This window comes from Panthera pardus, unplaced genomic scaffold (assembly GCF_024362965.1).
Source record: "Panthera pardus isolate Hobbes unplaced genomic scaffold, ASM2436296v1 HiC_scaffold_8, whole genome shotgun sequence".
Classification (NCBI taxonomy): Eukaryota; Metazoa; Chordata; class Mammalia; order Carnivora; family Felidae; genus Panthera; species Panthera pardus.
Genome location: NW_026527013.1, coordinates 33,667,076 through 33,689,927, shown reverse-complemented (window position 1 = coordinate 33,689,927; position 22,852 = coordinate 33,667,076). Strand labels below are relative to the sequence as shown.

Here is a 22,852-nt window from a genome sequence, read left to right as displayed (position 1 = left end):
GTACACTTTAAATACCTTACAATTGTACCTGTCGACAATATCTCAATACAGCTGAAAAAAATCCTAGGAATTAAACTCTTAAAAAGAAAAAAAAAAGGAAGAAAGAAAATTATGATTACGTCCCAAACCAAAGACTGGTCTTAAATCTTATGTAAATCACCCTTTGAACTTCAAAACATTGTCCTCTATGTGAGGCAAAAATTAGAAACATACTTCCTACAAGCAATATACTGAAATCACTTTGCTTTTTCAACCAAAAGAAGAAGAAAAATACTGAATCCCAGAATTTTCGAGTCAGAAGTCTCAGAAGGCAAAGCGGCTGCCTGGGGGCACACTGCACGGCCAGCCACCCGCAGGGCCAGCGGTCCGGGGCTCACCGTACCTTGCGATCGGGAAGACAACAGCACACCGCATGATACAGACTTTTAGACACTTGTCTCTTAGCACGTTGCTTTCATTACCAATTTCTCATTAACTCTGTGTCTTCTGGTAATTAACTTGGTATCTTAACCTCAGTGGTTGCTTCTTACGATTTCAGCCAAAAGGAACATTTAACCAACCTAGCACCAATGAAGCCAAAGGGTGGGTGCCATTCTGACCAGTGGGATTGCTCTTTTAGCGAACCTATTTGGCCCATTCGTTAGCTGTAAGAACCAGGATAAGACTAAACGGTGTTTCAAAGGCGATCAAAGTATCCCTTTTTAATTTTTTCAACCAGTTTCTCTGAGTGAATTTGCTGAACAAAGCACATCATTCTTTTGCACTTCAGTACTGGGAATTAAGTGAGTTACCTCTCTTAAAACTGTGCTTGTGTAGCCTCGATACAATCCTCGGATGCCCTGAAACAAACAAAAGGCCGAGAGCTCAGTAAGTTCGAATAGCACAGAGATCTGAATGATACTCTGAGTAAGGCAGAGTTGCTGAAGTCTGAGTTTTAAAGCTTGCACAATGACCACACTCTATAAGAGGTTAAAGGTTATAAACTGGCCTAAAATATATAAAGCTCGGGTCAGCTCTCTTTAAAATGGGAACATGTCTAAAATAATCAAACTGACTACTTCAGTCGCTTTCAAAATTTCTGCTCCTGAAAACAATACTTGAGATGATTTCAGTATGTATTTCCAAATTCAAATGCACACAAAACGCCAATCATCCTTTCCTATAAAAACAGAATTATATTTCATAGTTTCAAACAGAAGATATCAGAAATTCATTAATAATCCTCCAAGGTGATAAATATCTCTGGACAAGCCTTGATTTATTCAACTGTCCACATGATTCACAATAGGGTCTCTTTACTGGATTGATCTCATGATCCTCTGATCAAATACTCAGTTATTTCCTCACCTAAGTGACAAAAAAACTATTAAGAGTAACTTTTCTAAAACCTAGACCCATTGAAATTTCCATGTGACTGAATACTGTTTTTAAAACACGGGAGGAGGGGGCTTCTGCAAAAAAATACAAAGAAAAGCAGCTTGATGGTCCCCAGTGACTTGGCCAGCAAGAATGACCTCTGATCCACAGTGGAACATTAACAAGTAAAAAAGAAATTAATGTTTTTTAACGTTTATTTCTTTTTGAGAGAGAGAGCATGTGGTTGGGGGAGGAACAGAGAGAGACAGGATCCGAAGCAGGTGAACAGCCCAATGTGGGGCTCGAATTCATGAACCATAAGATCATGACCTGAGCCAAAGGTGAACACTTAACTGACTGAGCCACCCAGGTGCCCCCGGAATTAATTTTAATATAAACATAATGATGCTGGTCACTATGCCCATTACTGTACTCCTCTTCCATGGGTCCCCAAATTCTATGGTAACATTTTAACATGGTATCTTTATTCACTTCACATTTTTATGATTTATTCCATGTCTGATTCTGAAACTACTACAGGACAATGACAATGTAGGACATGTACACAGTGGGGGCACTCAGTACGTGTTGTTTAGAAATTTGGAGAAAAAATATTAAAATTAAAATTTGAAAACAAATAAAAAAGCAAAAATGATCTTAGCATAAAAAGCTGCTGTGACTGAGCATTAAATTTATCTTCATGGTCTCTTCTAAGGCCCCTGGGATGAGAACCACAGTGTTCATATTAGCTATTATAAAATCTCTCTCGGGGCACCTGGGTGGCTCAGTCAGTTGGCATCCAACTTCAGCTCAGGTCACGATCTCGCGGTTCTTGAGTTCGAGCCCCGTGTCAGGCTCTGTGCTGACAGCTCTGAGCCTGAAGACAGCTTCAGATTCTGTGTCTCCCTCTCTCTGCTCCTCCCCTGCTCACACTCTGTCTCTGTCTCTGTCAAAAAGAAACATTAAAACAAAATTTTTTTAATAACATCTTTCTCAATAAAGAAAGTTTAAAAACATATCTCACCTCTTGATATAAGACGTTAGAGAAAATCTGAAATGTTCTTGAAGAGGAAGACACCTGTGCCCTCTGCTTAACCACTTCCGAAGGAACACGAATCAGACAGGCAACCTAAAATATATAATTTAATTAATTACATCTTAAAAAAGAAGTAACTGGTATGAAAATTGAAATTATTCTCATAATCAAAAAAATACAGTCAAAAAGGAATAACATAAAGGGTCACTGCAACATGTCCCAAGGCATTTTTTCAACCTAAAAGCCTCAGACCCTTAATGGACATGCATTGTTTTGTCAGCCCAGAAACTTATCTCCCTTGTGCTTATAGATATCCTCACACCTCCTGCCATCTTGTTCCAGACCCATCTGTCTAGAAGTCCCTCAATGGCAAGAAACACACTGACTTATTCTGAACCCCCAGCACCTAGAACAGCATCACCTAGTGTTCACATGCCAGTCATTTCAAACAGGCTGAAAGAATGAACCAAAAGGGCTTTTGCTCTACTGTAAATAATGCATACATCAACAGAAGCAAGACTGATCAGCAGCTGGCTACACCTAGTCATCTGTCCCACTCCCCACCCCAGCCTCAACTAGCTCCCAACCCCAGCACCCTAGACCCTATCACCACACCCCATGCAACAACGGAGGAGAAACTCCAGGTACTCTTGGGTCCTGCTCCAGCATTCACGTTGACACAGGTCCTAAACAGACCGTAATCACATCTGACAGGTCAACAACCAATACTCCAGAATTTTTAAGCTATTTTTTTCTTTGTACTTAACATTAGATTACCTATATTAAAGACTTGAAAAAACAAAGTGGGATTACAAGTAATGTTTCTCCTTTTCTGCCTACCCGCATGTCTAAATTCTCTATCATGAACAGGTATCGTCACTTGGTAAGTTTCATTAACATAATATTAAAGAGCACAAATATGTTATGGACCAAAGATTTTAATTGAGGGAGAAAATAAAATGAAAGGGCCAATTTAAAATGTGCTTTTTTGGGGCACCTGGATGGCTCAGTCGGTTAGGCATCCGACTTCAGCTCAGGTCATGATCTCGTGGTCCATGAGTTCAAGTCCTGCGTCGGGCTCTGTGCTGACGGCTCAGAGCCTGGAGCCTGCTTCGGATTCTGTGTCTCCCTCTCTCTGCCCTCCCCTGCTCACGCTCTGTCTCTCTCAAAAATAAACATTAAAAACAAATTTTTTTAATGTGCTTTTCAATGCAACCCTACTTATTATTAACCTTGACAAGTACCAATTTTTACAGATAAGGACACACACACAAAACAGATTAAACACCTGATTATCACTAAGGCCTAAAATTGGGTATAAATCGTGTTACTCTTCATAAGTGTGCAAACTTTTAAATCCATACTTATAAGCCAGGACAGAAAACAAGGTCCGCTGAAACTTACATGAACCTAAAAGGATAGCCCCCAGCCTCTAAAACTCATTAAAGAAATGAAAATAAATAAATAAGGAAAGAGAAAGGAAAGAAAAAGGTTCACTAACTCCTTGTATTTTTCAATTCAAGAGGTCAAGAGTGAAATATGACCTCAATATGTCAAGAAAATAGGAATGGTCTACTTTTGCGACTTGGCATAAATATTTATGGAACTTCATGCTTCATAACCCTTCATGTTCTTACATTATGTTTTTATTTCTTAAAAATACAGAAGCAAAACAAAAACTTTGAAAAGGTCCTTAGATGAAAAACAATCTCACTAACGGAAGAGGTACAAAGCGCCCAGCAAGGCTTCTTGACTTCCGTGGCGTGGCAATTTTGGCATGAGACAGAGGCCACAAAGGAACGCCTCTATTTCCTCCAGTAACTCCAATGCCTTCGATTTGGTTTTCTATTAACTCTGATCTTTCTTAGATTTGAATCTGAGCTACAACAGAGTATTTCACTGCACAAGAACAAAAACACGTTATAGTATTGTGATTCCATGAAAGGAGATCAAGATAATGTCATCCGTGATCTCTTGGTAAATCCGTTCTCTAGAGAATTCCTTCCTCATAAATCTGGGGTTCAGTATGAATCCATGACACAGAAATGGTGGCATTTTCATTATATCCAAGAGCGTCTTATATGTTGAGGGTCTACCAAAAAATAAAACTAATAAAAATAAAACATAAAGATAATATACGTCCCCATCTTTAAGCCACATTAAAATACAACACTGGCTTCATTAGAATTAAACATGCCAAAAATAAGATAAAGTTTAGATTAAAAATTGATAATAATAATAAAGCTGCTACCAAGATTCTTCTTTAACATTAAAAAAAACAACTTACCCTGATATGTTTTTTTAAATTTATTTTTGTAATGGAAACTGAAATGTCTCCTTTTAGTATTTATTAAACACCAAGACACAAACACTACAAGTTCTAAGACTAAGTGTGTAAAAGGGAAAAAACTACTGTCAACTTCAACCTCCCATTTGGTAAAATGAGTGAAGGCAGAGAAGAGGAACCTCTGGTTCTTTCACTGCCACGGCCACGTCCCACACCTCCACACCTCGCTGCCAGCCTGTTATGGCCTCACCTCTGGCCTGTCACTCTTGAAATGCTCTTTGAGGCCACTGGGCACCACCGAAAGTACCTTCCATTAACATTACATCATTTCCCCAATTGTTTTAACACAGCTCACAATCATTTACCTGATTTTCATTTTTCTAAAGGAAACTTCATCAATGACCCATAAATGTGCCTCTGATATTAGAAGCCAATTGTCAGCACGTTAAATACATACCAGCCTGAGACAGAAGCTACTGAAGGTCAGAGCACTACCTGGCTTAGGAAGTTAGGATGAAACCCACATCTTTCGATTACTGTCTCCAGAATTATTTCCCATCAAAGATATATCAACACGCATCTAATGAACTTAAAGTTTCAAAGTTTAGTTCGGCTGATTCTTCATGTTTAGACAGGTAAATCTTTGTCAGTTCAACAGAAACCTAAATAAACTGAATACAGCCAAAGTTTAATCATATTCAGAGCAAGGGCTGCTTTGGACTTTGCAGAGTAAACTCCAGTGTGGCAAATCAGTAAGAGAGAGAAAAACCTTATGACACTCTGAAAAATTCTGCAACGTGCAAGTTACTTACTTGTATTTTACTTCACGTTCTTTGTGTAATTCTCAAAATTCTTTCTGGAACACAGGTTTCCAAATCTAACATATCTTTCTGAACCATCGTTTAAAACCAAAAACCTTTTAACTGTAAGTTCATCTGTGTGTCAATTCTGCCATCTTCTGGTTACAAATGGAATCACAGCTATTGATAAAACCATCCTAGCAGCGATTTCTAACTCCTAATTTATCATCCTTGGGATTTACATTTTATCCACTGATATGGGGACACAAGTTCGTCATACCTTTCTTACTTATTAGACTCCTTCCACCTACATAAACAGCCAAAAGTCATTAGAAGAAAATATTTAATTTTTGTAGATATTAGTCTTCTCCTGCCTGACAAAATTCCTGTTCTTGATAATCCAGACTCCAACAGAAACTTAACAGTCCTCTCAACAAAAATTATATCATTGTGTAGGCTTTGTTTCTAAAGGCTGTTCACAGAATGTTACATAAGACGTAAGCTGTAAATGGCTTTTTCACTTTTGTTCCTTTCTGTAACAGAAAGGAGCCATGATTTCCCAGGAGGTGACAAAGCCCTGTGGACAGATGCATACATACTAACTCATAGAAAATCTGAAAGTGGAGGAGACTGTAATGTCAAGGTAACTGTACCAGTTTCTTATGGCTGCTCAAACAAAGTACCACATACTCAGTGGCTTAAAATAACACAAATTAATCTCTCAGAATTCTGGAGGTCAGAATTCCAAACTAAGTCTTACTGAGTTAAAATCAAATTGTCAGCCAGTTGGTATTCCTTCTGGAGTTTCTAAAGAAGCATCTATTTCCTTGTTTTTATAGCCCACTGCATTCTGTGGTTTGTGGTCCCTTCTTCTCTCTTCAAGACGGAGCACAGCATCACAAAACCTCTGACACTCCTGCGTTCCACTTATGAGGACCTTGGGCTCACCTAGATAATCCCAGAAAATCTTGTCCTCGAGATCCTTAACTTTACCTTATCTGCAAAGCCCCTTTTGCCATGTTAGGTGACATAGTCACAGGTTTTAGGGACTAGGAAATCTTTAAAGGGCCATTATTCTGCCTACCATTGTAACCAACAGCATATTTTAGAACTCCAACCTTTTCTTATTTTAAGAAACCCACAGCAATCAGAGTTCATAATATTACCCAAGTAATACACCTCTCATCTCCACTTTTGCACCACTTCTGCCATGTTTAAAATATTACATCAAAAGTAAAAACTACACAGAGAAATGTTCGTCTTAACTATTCATTCTCCAATGTATTTTAACTGTCCACAGCAGCTGTGGAACCTTGAACAAGTCACTGAAACTCTGTCAATTTCAATGTCTTCTTCTGAAATGATTTTCTCCAAAAAATATGTAATTCTGAAAATGTGCTACATAAAGCACTTTGTGTGACATGCACTGGAAAATTGGACTTTACAGATCAGATGCTAGGCTGAGCACTTTTTAAGTGATGTACTACTTAATTCTTTTTAAAAAATTTTTTTAATGTTTTTATTTATTTTTGAGACAGAGAGAGACAGAGCATGAGCAGGAGAGGGGCAGAGAGAGAGGGAGACACAGAGTCCGAAGCAGGCTCCAGGCTCTGAGCTGTCAGCAAAGAGCCCGACGCGGGGCTCGAACTCACGGAGCGCGAGATCGTGACCTGAGCTGAAGTTGGACGTTTAACTGACTAAGCCATCCAGGCGCCCCTACTTAATTCTTACAAGAACTGTGAGTTGGGTAGCATTAACCCTGCTTTTCAAGATGAGGAAAATAGCAGCTCAGTGAAGTTAGGTATATGGCCTACAGACACACATAGCAAACAGGGTGCGCAACAAGTCAGAGTTCCAAGCCTGATCTATGTTACTGGACAGGTATGACCCTTATACTGTCTCCTTACAGAGGCAGTCAATATATTCTCCAGCTACTTAATAAATTTATCCAATTTATTACTCATACACTCCTCAAGGACAGGGATAAAAATGTGTTACTATATGTTTTTTAGCATCAATCACAGTGTTAGAGAATAGGCATTCAAATATTGAAAAGTATACAATTACAAATTAGAGCAATTCTATGACAGTGGGATTTAATTCATTATGCTAGTACGAACCCTAATCTTAACCAAAGAGCATGTGAGAAAGTAAAGGTTTATCACTGACAAAGTGCAGACTTACAGAGAAGTGGCTAATCTGACCTTCAGTAGTTTGGTCCTTGGAGACAAGTGTTTGGCTTTTCCATTTAAAATGTAGTGGCACTAACTGACCAAATATTCCTGTGGCTTGAAATGATTTCAACTTCATCATCTTACATGAAAATCTTGTTCACTGTTTCTATAAAATTGAACTTAACTGTGTTCCAGAACCTGATAGTGCTCTTAAATAAAAAGCCAACACAGAGCTTCCCTTCCCTCTTGTCCAGTAAGTAAACAAGATAGTCAATGAAATGCACTGTCCTAGATCAAGAATCAATACGGTCTGAATTAATGCTGCATTCTACACTAGGGAGAGACAAGCAAATCCATAAAACAGAAAATAATCTGAAATGTGTTAAAGGAGGAAATCACCAAGAAATTGGAGGGGTGGTGGGGCAACCTGGTCCTTTACAAAAAGCCTCCCTGAAAAACCTCTCTGCACATCCATGCTTGTACTCAAAGTGGGGTCATCAGCAGACATCGGTCGTGCCAAGCCCAGAGGGTCTCCCTGGCCCTTCTGCACATTCGCTCAGGCTCAGATGGCTGGGACAACTGTGAAACAGGACGTGCTTGCTGACTTAGCTCAGAAGACTCCACTGCACAGTTTAAGCTTATGCACCCCCTCACCCCCACCCCCACCCCATACTAACAAAGGTATCCATGAAGCAATATGCATTGGAGGAATGCTGTTGGAAGTGCTTTTGAAAGAACGACCATCTTGGGGTGCCTGGGTGACTCAGTCGGTTAAGTGTCCAATTCATGGTTTTGACTCAGGTTACGATTTCACAGTTTTGTCAGTTCAAGTCCTGCATCTGGCTCTGTGCTAGCAGCAGAGAGCCTGCTTGGGATTCTCTCTCTCCCCGTCTCTCTGTCCCTCCCCAACTCATGCTGTCTCTCTCTTAAAATGAATAAACTTTTTTAAAAAATGAAAGAATTACCATCCTTATGCCAATTCTCTTATCACTCAAATTCACCTTCTCCCTCTGAACCCCATGCCTCTGCCTTAGTTGAGGCTCTGTTCATCTCTCTCTCTCTGGGGGGTTCTGGAGTAGTCTCCTGTGTTCCGTTCAAACACCACAACCCACACAGCTACGAGGGCAGGTTCCTAAAATCCCTACCACTGGTACCCTCCTACACAGCCGTTCAAAAGATAACAGCCAAAGTCCTTCCCCCAGCAGGCAAGGCCCTCCAGCACCCCCTGCCCTGCTTCATTTCATGATGGCCCAGTCATGCCTATGCTCCATCTAGAACTTGAAAATGTCTAATAAAGACTTTCCACAAACTCAATACCCGTGCTGGCACCCTCCCACCTAACAATCATACCCTAAAATGTGGCTCAAGGGTTAGCTGTTCTATCAGGCCTTTCCTGAATCAACACCATCGAGACAAAACCATTCCTTTTCTTATCAGGCTCTCAGTGTACCTTGTACTCCCTTTACTTAAAATACCTGTAACCCTTCAGTGTACCTACACCTTAAACATCCATCTCCACCTTAGATGGCAAGACTTTCCAAGGCAGTGTATCATCTTGTCGTTTTATCCCCAATGCCTAGAACCTAGTAAGGACTTTCCATCTAAATCTGCACCTGCGGGGTAAATGGAGGAGCTGAAGGAAAGCAGCCTACGTACCAGGAATCAAAGATGTCCAATTGAGGAATGGACATGAAAAGGACAGGGTTTAAAGGATGACGGTGGAAAGCAAGTTATTTCTACATTCTTGAGATAATTTTTTGTGTAATTCTTATACTTTAGGATTCTTGGGAAGCTATTAAAAAGTCTGGGTTCCTTGGGGTGCCTGGGTGGCTCAGTGGGTCGAGCACCTGACTCTTTGCTTTTGGCTCAGGTCATGATCCCAGAGTCACGGGATGGAGCCCCTGGATCAGGGCTCTACTCACTGTGGAGCCTGCTTGGGATTCTCTCTCCTTCTGCCCCTCCCCCTGCTTGTGCATGCCTCTCTCTCTCTCTCTTAAACGAAAAAAAGAAAAAAGAAAAAAAGTCTGTTCCTCATGTACTTAAGGCCCTAAAGTGAAAAAAGGTTCCCAGGGATACCTGACTGGCTCAGTTGGTAGAACATGTGACTCCTGATCGTGGGGTCCTGAGTGTGAACCCCACACTGGGCATAGAGATTACTTAAAAATGTAAAATTTTTAGGGGCACCTGGGTGGCTCAGTTGGTTCAGCATCTGACTCTTGATTTAGGCTCCAGTCATGACCTCACAGTTTGTGGGCTCGAGCCCCACATCAGGCTCCACACACACAGCCTGCTTGGGATTCTCTCTCTCTCTCTCTCTCTCTCTCTCTGCCCCTCCTCCACTCATCCGTGAGCGCAGGCACTCACGCTCACTCTCTCTCAAAAACAAACACTCAAAAAAAGGAAAAAGAATAGGTTCCCAGAAACACTACCTAATAAACAGAATAGGGTAAAAGGCTGCCTGAGCACATCCCCATGATGTGCCCTTGTTTGAGAGTAGCGAAGCATGTGACAGTCCAGTTTCAGCTTCTAATTGTCCAACAAATCTCCAAGCAACACCTGTACATGCGTGCCGCCTCCACCTTTATAGACACAACCAGCTCTGTCCGCAGCCTCATGGAGCTGCTGCCTGAGTTAATAACCACACTTCACTTCGGGCGCGGTCATCTTCCTTCCTGCTCACCCTGTCTCCATGGCTCGGTCACATAACCGCACACAGGTCTGGCAAAATAATACTACAACTACAAACCAAAGTGACTCTCCAAGAATTTATGGGTATTTCAAAATCTATTAGGATTATTTCAAAAGATAAAACACATTTCTAAAGTTGTCAACCTCCTTCTATTATCTTATCATCTTGTTCAGTGGTTCTTCTGTAAAAGAAGAAGAAGGCCAGTAAAGACCACGAAAAACACTAAATAGATTTTTTCCAAGTAATCCCTACCTGCGAAGTGGTTCGAACTCACAACCCCAAGATCAAGAGTCGCAAGCTCTACCAAGTGAGCCTGCCAGGCGCCCCTATACAGACATTTTAAAAGCTACTCACAACACCATCAAAAATGGCTTAAATCTCCCCCAGGGAAAACACAATGGTGACCAACACGCGCGCTGTGCTTTGCTCCTGACAGACGCTAGACTGCTTCAAGGCCTGTGAATCCTCCAAGGGGCCAATTCAGTGGGGAAGCCGAAGAAAGAGGATGTACTAACAACTCGCCTAATCCATATGCTGCTAACCCATAAGCCCCGAATGGACGACAGCACAACAAAGGTGTGGTAGATGAGCTACACAAAAGCATAAACTGTCTTCGTTTTCAAGGGTCTGGGATGGCACAGGCCTTGAAGAAAATGTCAGATGTAGCTGCAAACCTCACTCTATCTTCCAAATCTGAATCAACATGTCCAAGTAAGCTGCCACCCTTGGAACCAGTCAGTTGTGACTAAACGAGATCCCTCAGTGGGTCTGCAAATTTGCAATTCTGAGGCAGACGAAAGGGATGGCACTTCTGGTCAGCATGTGGCACTCCTCGTGTTCAGCACCCACTGACATATTCGTAAGGATGGGACTGCTGAACCAATACAGTATAAAAATTGAGTAGTGGGATAGACATTTACATTTTTTTAATATTTATTTTTCAGAAAGTGCAAGCAGGGGAACGACAGACAGAAGGGGACAGAGGATCTCAAGTGAGCTCTGTGCCGACAGACTGACAGCAGCGAGTCTGACACAGGGCTCAAACTCACCAACCTCAAGATCATGCCCTGAGCTGAAGTCAGACACTCAACTGACTGAGCCGCCAAGGTGCCCCTTAAAATTTTGATAACTCTAAATCAGTGGTGTTTAAATATCAGTGAGCACCAGAACCACCCAGGAATTGTGTTTAAAAAGCAGGGCTCCTGGTGCCATGTCCAAAAATCTTCATCTATAACCAGCTGCCCGGGCAACGGAGTCTAGGTGCTCTTTGGACTACGCCTGGAGAATTACTGTTAGAGGTTCTCAGAAAAGCAACTACAAAATATGATAAAATTTATTTCCTAGCTTTCTCAATTCCAAATTAGAATGGGACCAAAAGGATAATCAACCAGCACCTACGTGTATAAGGACATCCACACGTCACCCATGCATACATTAAATTCAGAGTGGCTGCCTTAGGCTACAAAGAAATTTCAAGGATCTTTCGTTTCTGAAAACAACATGAATCTAAGCCAAAAGTAGAATTAAGACCCAGGAAAAGTTAAATCTTAAACACTAAAAACAAACCACTATTACTGTAATGTTACAGCATCTGTTGTATTAAAGTAAACCTGCCCAACCCTTCTGATCTAATTACAGATTCTACTTCTCACAGGACTTCTTCTGTGTCTGATGAAAGCTGAGCGGTAAAATAATTGAGGTAGGGATTTAGAGATTTGGTACAGCCACCTTCCTAATAAAAGTGGCACAAACAAGACTCTAACTGTTGTTACATATTAAATCTTATTTGATCGATTTTACTGTATTCCAAATTACAAACATAAGGTAGAAGGTGGTAATTATGGTTCTATTGATTCGTCATTAAGTTTTAATCAAGGTGCAGCTGCAGGGAACGGTTATTATGGCAGCATGCTTCTGTCTCTTTCATACACTTATAGTTCCTACGATAAAGTAATTGTGGACACACTGGATACCAACAAAATACGTTATTGTTTCTAAGGAATCTGTCTGCAACCTAACAATCTTCTATCAAAATAAACGTTACAGAAAATCACCAAACTATTTCTTATTTTCTCTAGATCTCTATTCCTTTCTGACCAATGACAGCTATAAATGTTTTTGTTTTCCTTTTTAACTTACCAATGAAAATTTGCTTCTCCTACATTCACCCCTGTCTTTCTGTCACTTTTGGAAACCACAGCTGTATGAATCTGAAACCAAAAGTTTATGCTCTATGAAAATGATATAAGTTACTAAAATAAAAAGGCGGTATATACATTTCTCAGGCATTTATTGAGAAAATGGATACTGAATGGCTTTGGAAAGCTGGTTTAATAAAGTGCCAAGATAGCAATCTCTATCAAAATAACACCAGCATTCTTCACAGAGCTGGGAACAAACAATCCTCAAATTTCTATGGAACCAGAAAAGACCCCGAATAGCCAAAGCAATCCTGAAAAAGAAAACCAAAGCTGTAGGCATCACAATCCCGGACTTCAAGATGTATTACAAAGCTGTAATCATCAAGACAGAATGGTACTGGCACAAAAACAGACACTCAGATCAATGGAACAGAATAGAAAACCCAGAAATGGACCCACAAACACATGGCCAACTAATCTTTGACAAAGCAGGAAAGAATATTCAATGGACTAAAGACAGTCTCTTCAGCAAATGGTGCTGGGAAAATTGGACAGTGACATGCAGAAAAATGAACCTAGACCACTTTCTTTTACCATACACAAAAGAAACTCAAAATAGATGGAAGACCTACACGTAAGACAGGAAGGCATCAAAATCCTAAAGGAGAAAGCAGGCAAAAAACCTCTTTGACCTCAGTCACAGCAACTTCTTATTCAACATGTCTCCAGAGGCAAGGGAAACAAAAGCAAAAATGAACTATTGGGACCTCATCAAAATCAAAAAGGAAACAATCAGCAAAACTAAAAGGCAACCGACAGACTGGGACAAGATATTTGCAAAAGACATATCAGATAATGGGTTAGTATCCAAAATCAATAAAGAACTTATCAAACTCAACACCCAAAACAAAATAATCCAGTGAAGAAATGGGCAAAAGACAGGAATAGACACTTCTCCAAAGAAGACATCCAGAGGGCCAACTGACACATGAAAAGATGCTCAACATCACTCATCATCAGGGAAATACAAATCAAAACCACAACGGGATACCATCTCACACCTGTCAGAATGGCTAACATGAACAACTCAGGCAACAACAGATGGTGAGGATGTGGAGAAAGAGGACGGCCCTCTTTTGCATTGCTGGTGGGAATGCAAAGTGGTGCAGCCACTCTGGAGAACAGTATGGAGGTTCCTCAACAAATTAAAGATAGAACTACCCTACAATTGTACTACTAAGTATTTATCAAAGGGATACAGATGTGCTGTTTCAAAGGGGCACATGCACCCCAATGTTTATAGCAGTGGTATCGATAAAAGCCAAAGTGTGGAAAGAGCCCAAATGTCCATCGACAGATGAATGGATAAAGATGGGTACAATGGAATACTACTCAGCAATCAAAAAGAATGAAATCTTACCATGTGCAACTATGTGGACAAAACTAGAGGGTATTATGCTAAGTGAAATTAGTCAGAGAAAGACGAGTACCATATGACTTCACTCATATGAGGAATTTAAGACACAAAACAGATGAACATAAGGGAAGGGAAGCAAAAATAATATAAAAACAGGGAGAGGGACAACACATAAGAGACTATTAAATATGGGGAACAGAGGGTTACTGGAGGGTTGTGGGAGGGGTGATGTGCTAAATGGGTAAGAGGCATTAAGGAACCTACCCCTGAAATCAGTGTTGCACTATATGCTAACTTGGATATAAATTTAGAAATTAATTAAAAATAAAATAAAAAAGTCCTAGCTAAAAAAAATTTAAAAAAAAATACATGAACAAGATTTCCATAACTGTAACAAATTTAACATTATTGCTTTGTCTCCTTGAAGTTGGTCCATTTTCCTACATATTAATTTTTATGCTTAAAAATCTTGTGATGTTCACTCTTTCATCAATGTTTGCAATAAAAATATGTACGCAAACTTTAAAAAAAAGAAAGAAAAGAAAAGAAAAGAAAAGAAAAGAAAAGAAAAGAAAGTGCCAAGATATCTGGAGTGTCAAAACCAGCATTTCTACAAACCCTAAAAATCTCTTCAACATATGAAACTGTAACCAAATTTAAAATCAATCAGAGGTCAGCATCAAGCTATGTTTCACCTGTGAGGTCAATCTCTATACCCACTACTGATCAATTCTCCTTCCAAAGTTCTCCAAGCATCACAAGAAATATAAAAAGACACCTGACACTTATGGGACCATGGAAATCCTAAGAGACACAATAAAGGTATGACTGTCCCAGAATTGTTTATCTCCTGTGTTATGGACACTTGTCTCCTAACTAACATTCCTAACTCTTGCACCTCCCACGTGCAAGAGTTCACATGGAATACAACAACAAAGGCTCCAATATTTTTTAAATGTCAGTTACAGAGTGTATTAAAATATGAAGTATTTTTTAGACATGAAAAGATATGCCATTAACATGATTAATCTAGCAACTATCATTTGCCCTAATTACGTATTACTTTACATATTCCTGCTAAGTTTAAGAGACAGAAAATTCTTAAATTGAAGAAAACCTGTCCTTCGACATGGCAAATTAGCTTTCAGGCAAGAGATCCCTGTGTGGCCAAGTTCTTTTTGCTGCTTGTTCTCAACAACATACTATAAAATATAAAATATAAACCAAATACTGAGTTTATGAGAATATTTAAGGTTAAAGCAATACACAATTCTAAAATAATGTGAGGCAAGGGCTGTCGTAAGAACAAACTCTCACAACCTGAGACAATAAAACTCTCACACACAACTTGTTATTCTTTAGTATATATACTCAAAAATTACTGCATGTAAAGAGGTTCTAAAGCCAGAATATAATCACAAAAAACAATCTGAACCTTGGGTAACAGCTTAAATTTTTTTTGTAATTGGTTTTAAATTGCAGTTTAAACTAATTTTCCAGTACAATTCAAGCACCGGAATTCTTACTTTGGGTAAAAGCAGAGGGAACAAAAATGCCCAGAAATTCTATGCAAAATGTCCTCATGTTCATTTCCTGGAGAGACGTTCAGAGGTTTCATTAGAGCCCTAAAGGGGTCTGCAGCTCATAAAGGAGTTACTACTTTGTGTTGCTTCCTACTGAGAAAATAATACACTGCTAGTCTCATCATTTTTCTAACTTCGGTAAATCATGAAGGCAATTTTTCTTTTAAAAAATTCCAGAGTTAACTTGGGACTTGGGTCCTGCAAAATCATTTTTAAAACAATATCAAAGCAAGTTTTATAAAATCAACTTTAGTGAATTTAGTGTTTCTTAGGCTAATTTCAACATTCTCTTCAAGGAACCATACAACAGATTTCTCACATCAAGAAATTCAGTGATGTCAGATCTTGCCATTTGCAACAACCTGGATGGACCTAAAGACTGTAATGCTAAGTGAATTAAGCCAGTCAGAGAAAGACAAATACCATACGATTTTATTCACATGTAGAATTTAAGAAACAACAGACATGAACAAAATTAAAAAAAAAAAATAAGCAAACAAACAAAAACCACAGAGAGACAAACCAAAAAACAGACTCCTAACTACAGAGTACAAATGGACAGTTACCAGAGGGCAGCTGGGTGGGGGTGGGGGTGGCATAGGTGACATGGATGATGAGCACAGAGTAATATATACAATTGTTGAATCACTATACTGTACACCTGAAACTAATATGACACTGTATGTTAACTATACTAAAATAAAATTTTTTTAAAGAAATTCATTTTATAGAAATGGAAAAGTATAGTTTCATATATCCCAGATATACAAAATAAATTTTTAAGATGCAAAAATACCAAAGAAGACCAAAGATCATCTTTGTCCCTATCAAATATCATAACCTCAACAATTCAAATTATCACACAGAGTGACACTTGCTTTTCTATAAAATAGACTATCTCCCCCATAATTCCTTTTCTCTTGGATTTCCCAGATATAATCTGGTATGTTTTCATCAACTAAAATGATGTAATTATTTTGACTACATTCCCTTACAAATAACTTTCTTTTAAATTGTCCTAATACTTCCCAACTCGTTCTATGAGACCAGTTTTATCTTGATACCAAAACCAGAAAGGCACAAAAAAAGTTAACTACAGACTTGTATCTCTTATGAACAGAGTCCTCAACAAAATACTAGTAAACAAACCTAGCACTAAATAAAAAGTATTATATACCATGATCAAATGAGGTTTATCCCAGTAATGCAAGAGTGATCTGAAAATGTCTGAAAACCAGTTAATGTAATACACCATATCAGCAAAATAAAAAACAAAAACCTTACGATTATCTCAATGGATGAACAGAATCACGGACAAAATTTAGCCCTTCAAAAATTAAAAAACCTTCATCCAACAAACTAGGAATAGAAGGCAACTTCTTCAACTTGATCAAGAACATTTATGAAAACCTTACAGTTAACGTCATAGTTAATAGTGGCACACTAACTTTCTTCCTGAGTTCAGAAAAAAGATAAGGATGTCCACTCTTGTCACTCCTATTCTACACTGTACTAAAGCTTCAAGCCAGGTCAATTAAGGCAAGAAAATGAAATAGAAAAGAAAGACATAGAACAACCTCTATTTGCACATACAAATAGAGTGTACAGATTTTATGTACAGAAAATCCTAAGGGATCCACTAAACCACTTTAGAACTGATTGAGTTCCATAAAGTTGCACAATAGAAGATCAATATATGAAAATGAATGTATTTCTATAATTAGCAATGAACTAACTGAAAATGAAATTTTTAAAAATTTCCATTTAGAATAACATCAAAAAGAATAAATTACTTAAAAAAACGGGGCGCCTGGGTGGCTCAGTCAGTTAAGCATCCAACTCCGGCTCAGGTCACAATCTTGTGGTTCACAAGTTCGAGCCCCATGTCAGGCTCTGTGCTGATAGCTCAGAGCCTGGAGCCTGCTTCAGATTTTGTGTCTCCCTCTCTCTCTGCTCCTCCCCCACTTGTTCTCTCTCTCTCTCGTTCTCTCTCTCTCTCTCTCTCTCCCTCCCTCCCTCCAAAATAAATAAAACAAAAAAATTTTTTTTTAAAAAGAATAAATTACCGAGACAGGTGCAAAACTTATACTCTGAAACTATAAGACACTGTTGAAAGAAAATAAGACCTAAATAAATGGAAAGACATCACATATTTATAGATCACAAAGTTTAATATTTTTAAGATAGCAACAGTCTGTCTCCAAACTGATTTGCAGAGTCGGCACAATACCTATCAAAATCTAAGTTGCCTTTTTTCCAGAAGTTGAGCAGCTGATTCTAAACTTCATGTGAAAATGCAAGAGACGCAGAATAGGCAAAACAATCTTGACAGAGAAGAACTAAGTTGGAGGACTTGTAGTTACTGATTTCAAAACTTACCACAAAGCTACACTTAATCAAGTCTGTGTGATACCAGCACAAGAACAGATGCAGAGATCAACAGAACAGAACTGAGAATCTACAAACAAACCCTCACATTTACAATCTATTATGTTTTGACAAGGGTGCCAAAGCCCTTTAATGGACCCAAATGGGGCTGGGTCAACTGGATATCCACATGCAAAATTCTGAAGTTTGACTACCTCACAGCAGATACAAAATTACTCAAAATGGATCAAAGACCTAAAAGTAAGAGTTAAAACTAAAATTCTGGAAAGAAAGCACAGGTATAAATCTTCATGATCTCAAATCAGGCAATGGTTTCAAAGATGTAACACCAAACCATAAGCATTAAGTAAAATAAAACACGTAAAATAAAAAATTTTAAATTTATGCTTCAAAGTGAAGAAAATGGCAAGTTACTAAGAAAGTGGAAAGACAAAGCACAATATGGTAAAAAAATTTTACAAATCATAGGCCTCATAATGGACTTGTATCTAGAATATATAAAGAATTTCCACAACTCAGTAACAAGACAACCCAATTAAAGAACAAAGGATCTGAATAGATATGTCTCCAAAGAAGATAAGCAAATAACTCCTAAGTACATGAAAAGATGCTCAAAATCATTAGTTATCAGAGAAATATAAATCAAAATCACAGTAAGATGCCATCAAACATCTATTTGTGGACTATAATTTATAAGACAGATATCAAGTCATGGTAATAATGTGCAGAAACTATAACCCTTATGCACTGCTACTGGGAATGTAAAATTGCACAGCCACTTTGACCAATAATTCCACTCCTACGTGTACATCCAAGAGAAATGAATACATACATCAACAAAAAGACTTGCACAAAAATGTTCATGAAAGGAACATTAGCGTAACAGCCCCAAAGTGCAAACAACCTAAATGTCCATAAAATAATGCAAATATTCAAGCCACATGGAATATTACTTGGCAATTAAAGGAATGAAGCCCTGACAATGCTACAACATGGATAAAACCTTGAAAATATCATGCTAAGCCAAAGAAGCCAGTCATAAATGACCACATGTTGAGGCTTCCATTTATACGAAATGTCCAGCATAGGAAAATCTATAAAGATAAAAAGTAGATTTGTGGTGGGAAGGTTGAGGGAATGAGGAGTAACTGCTAACAGGTATGATCTTTCTTTCTGAAGAGATGACAATGTCCTAAAATTGCCCATGGTGATGGTTGCACAACTCTGAACATACTAAAAAAAAAAAACCTTTGATTATACCTCCAAATGAGTTATATAGGTTGTGAATTACATTACAATAAATCTGTTATTTTTAATTGTCTTCTTAAAGTTAATCTGTACTTTTACTTTTCTATCATGATCTCTGCTTTCCCCATTCACTGTATTTTCAAGTAAAAAATTAGATTCAAAAATAGTTTATAGATTCTCATCCAACTTTTCTAAAAAAAAAAAAAAATACTGCATAGAATACAAAATCACAATGTATCACATATTTAATGTAAATCTTATGAAGCCTGATTCACTTTTCAAATTTCCTCATGTAAACATATACCACTACTTTTCTAAACAGAAAAATCATATAAATGGATGAAATGATAACAGGCTTATATACTAAGACCCTTCTCTTCACTTTGTCGTCCGTTCTTGTTAATGTGCCCTGCCCATAACAAAGTTCTGGGTTTAGTAAGACTACATAAACACCAGACCATGTAATTTGAAAATAACAACAGTAAAGAACAGACAACTTCTGGATGGATACACGAAAATATTTTATTACAGGATGTCTGTTAGTACTGAGTAGGAGGGGCTGGAAGAAAGCTGAGTGGGTGAGGGTAGTGGGGAACTTTTATTGGTATTGTAACTTTCTCTGTGTTAGTATGGGTGGAAAAAATATCTGTATTCTTTTTTAATTACAAATAGTTTATCACCTACATCATGATTTCACTTTGGTAATGAATTATTTACAAGAGACAAATAATTGTTTAAAACACATGCCTATCTTGTCACTGCTTTCCAATTTTACTCCATCAGATACCAAATGATCTGTATGACATTGCCTCTTTACTACTCGTTGAAATTTGCATTGTTGTACTACTGGGTCATACATTTTTATTAGCGTTTCAAGTATGCTTAAAAAAAAAACCTTAATAGGGGTGCCTGGGTGGCTCAATAGGTTGGGCATCTGATTTCAGCTCAGGTCATGATCTCACAGTTCATGGGTTAGAGCCCCACATCAGGCTCTGTACTGACAGCTCAGAGCCTGAAGCCTGCTTCGGATTCTGTGCCTCCCTATCTCTCTGCCCCTTCTCTGCTCATGCTCTGTCTCTCTCCCTCTCTCTCAGAAATAAAAAACATTAAAAAAATTAAAAAAAAAAAAAAAGACCTGAATAATCTTTAAGTCTCGGTTGCAGAGCTCAATATATATCCATTAGCCCAACCTTGCCATTTTCATTTTTAAATCTTCTATGGTCTCAATAAACGTTTATGTCTGCCTAGTCTTAAGACTTTTACAAATAGAAGTTAGTATCTCCAACAAAGATTATATGTCTGGTGGGTAGGGGGAATGAGTGAAAGAGGTGATGGGGATTAGAGAGTACACTTATGAAAAGAAAAAAGTTAAACTAAATTTTTAAAGATTACGGTTCTATTCATTTCTCCTTATAATTCTGCCCATCTCTGCTTTATTTTGAGACCGTATTACTTACGCCAGGTCCAGGTTTATTACATCTCCCAAGATAATTGTTCACTGTATCACTGTACAACGGTCTCTTTGTTTTTTTACTTTCAGTCTTTTTTGCCTGATATTGACATTATTCTATCAGCTCTTTTTCAGTTTGTATTTCTGTATCAGAGTTGATCAGAGAAGTAGAACCACTATAAATGATAAAAATGAAGAGTTATTGGGGTGTCTAGGTGGCTTAGTCAGTTAAGTATTCAACTCTTGATTTTGGGTCAGGTCATGATCTCACAGTTAGTGGGATCAAGCCCCACGATGGGCTCTGTGCCAATAGCACAAAACTTGCTTCAGATTCTCTCTTTCCCTCTCTCTCTGCCCCTCCCCAGCTTGCACTCTCACTCTCTCAAAATAAATAAACTTAAAAAAAAAAAAGAATAAAGAGTTATTAAAGGTGTGAACAGTATTTATGGGAGTTGATTAAGCAGGTTACATAGAATTGTTGCTCCGCATCCAGCGTTAGGAAAGAAATCAGAGAGCAGGCAATGGGGTGGATGAAATGGTGTGAAATGGGGAAGAGCAAGGATAAACCGCCACACTGGTTTCTCATCAACCTTCATGATACAGGTTACCTGCAGTATAAGCTGGCATCCTTCACCGCAGAGACAACACATCTGACTCAGAATCTAGAGAAGCTGACAGAGAAGATCCAGTAGGAACTGGAGAGGCTGGAGACCAGAGAGGAGGTTCATAAACTGCAACAGTGCCTGACTCTAACACCAACCTTCTGAGCACCAACACAATTGTTGCTTCACATCCACCTTATGATTGTTGTACAAGTTTCTCTCGTAGCCAGCCTAACCTGGACCCACCCTGGAAAGGGAGTTCTAAGAAATGGAGTTCCAGCTCATTTATGTTGACACAACACAAAGCCACCACAATTTCCACGGATATCTTCTTCCATCTCTTTAATTTTATTCTTTGTGCAATTATATTTTAGGCATGTCTTTTGAAAACAGCACATCACCAGGGGTGCCTGGGTGGCTTGGTCGGTTAAGCGTCCAACTTCGGCTCAGGTCATGATCTCACGGTCTGTGAGCTCGAGCCCCACATCAGGCTCTGTGCTGGCAGCTCAGAGCCTGGAGCCTGTTTCAGATTCTGTGTCTCCCTCTCTCTCTGCCCCTCCCCTGTTCATGCTCTGTCTCTCTCTGTCTCAAAAATAAATAAACGTTAAAAAAAAAAATTAAAAAAAAAAAAAAGAAGAAAAAGAAAACAGCACATCACTGGATTTTTCTTTCCTCTGACCTAGACTCTATGTTTTAACTATCATGTTTAATCCATTTACATTTATTGGAGTTTATGACTTTCATAACTTAAAAATGAACTGTCTTTTAAAAATGAAATGAAGTATTATCGGTATCAAAGATATAAGCACGGTTTGCATTCCTTAAGTATTTTATATGCATAACTTGTTACTTACCACTTCTCCAGCAGAGGCAGCCAACATATGCTTCACGGGCATCAAATATGAAGATGAATCAGTATGTAAAAACCATTTCACATATTCATAGGTGATAAAAAAAGCAGCAGCTGAAATTTAAAACAAGCCAGTCTTTCACAAAGTTTAAATATATATTCAAACTGTTAAGAAATAAGTTTCTCAAAAAAAATTAAACTCTAATTATTAAATTATGAGGTAACAAATAAAGATAATAATTTAACATGTATTCTTCCTTCCTGCCCCACTCTTACAGAATCTACTGAGCCCATGTTATAAAGCCAATCCCGGACTTATGAAAATGTACAAGACATGATCCCAGCCCTGAGGGAGCCTGACAGCTAACCCAGCATTCACCATTTTGTATCAAGTCACTTGACATTTTTAAAAAAAATTTTTTTTTTTTACGTTTATTTATTTTTGGGACAGAGAGAGACAGAGCATGAACGGGGGAGGGGCAGAGAGAGAGAGGGAGACACAGAATCGGAAGTAGGCTCCAGGCTCTGAGCCATCAGCCCAGAGCCCGACGCGGGGCTCGAACTCACGACTGCGAGATCGTGACCTGAGCTGAAGTCGGACGCTCAACCGACTGAGCCACCCAGGCGCCCCTTGACATTTTTTAGTAAGCTTTCTAGAATGAGATACGAATTTCTGTGATCCAAAGTATCTTTACGTATAGTAATAAAATAATGAGCTACATTGATTTATAGACAGGCTAAGATTGGAAACATACACATTAAATAAAACATCTATTTGGTAAGTTTTATTTCTGTTCACTCAAAATAACCATGGCTACCTTTTACTACATC

General features: G+C 38.6%; 1 protein-coding gene across 6 annotated transcripts in view; it reads right to left on the bottom strand.

The window, feature by feature from the left end:
* The window catches only part of SLC25A26 (solute carrier family 25 member 26), a 137,023-nt gene that overhangs the window by 95,094 nt on the left and 19,077 nt on the right, over positions 1 to 22,852 (bottom strand). For 4 of the 6 annotated variants that reach the window (XM_053897477.1, XM_053897474.1, XM_053897476.1 and 1 more), the window contains 3 exons: positions 22,026 to 22,135; positions 2,381 to 2,485; positions 792 to 839 (listed from right to left, as the gene is read on the bottom strand). In XM_053897477.1, coding sequence (XP_053753452.1) covers positions 792 to 839; positions 2,381 to 2,485; positions 22,026 to 22,135 — 263 coding nt within the window. The remainder of the gene's footprint in view (positions 1 to 791; positions 840 to 2,380; positions 2,486 to 22,025; positions 22,136 to 22,852) is intronic. The other 2 variants (XM_053897478.1, XM_053897479.1) reach the window with 1 other exon arrangement.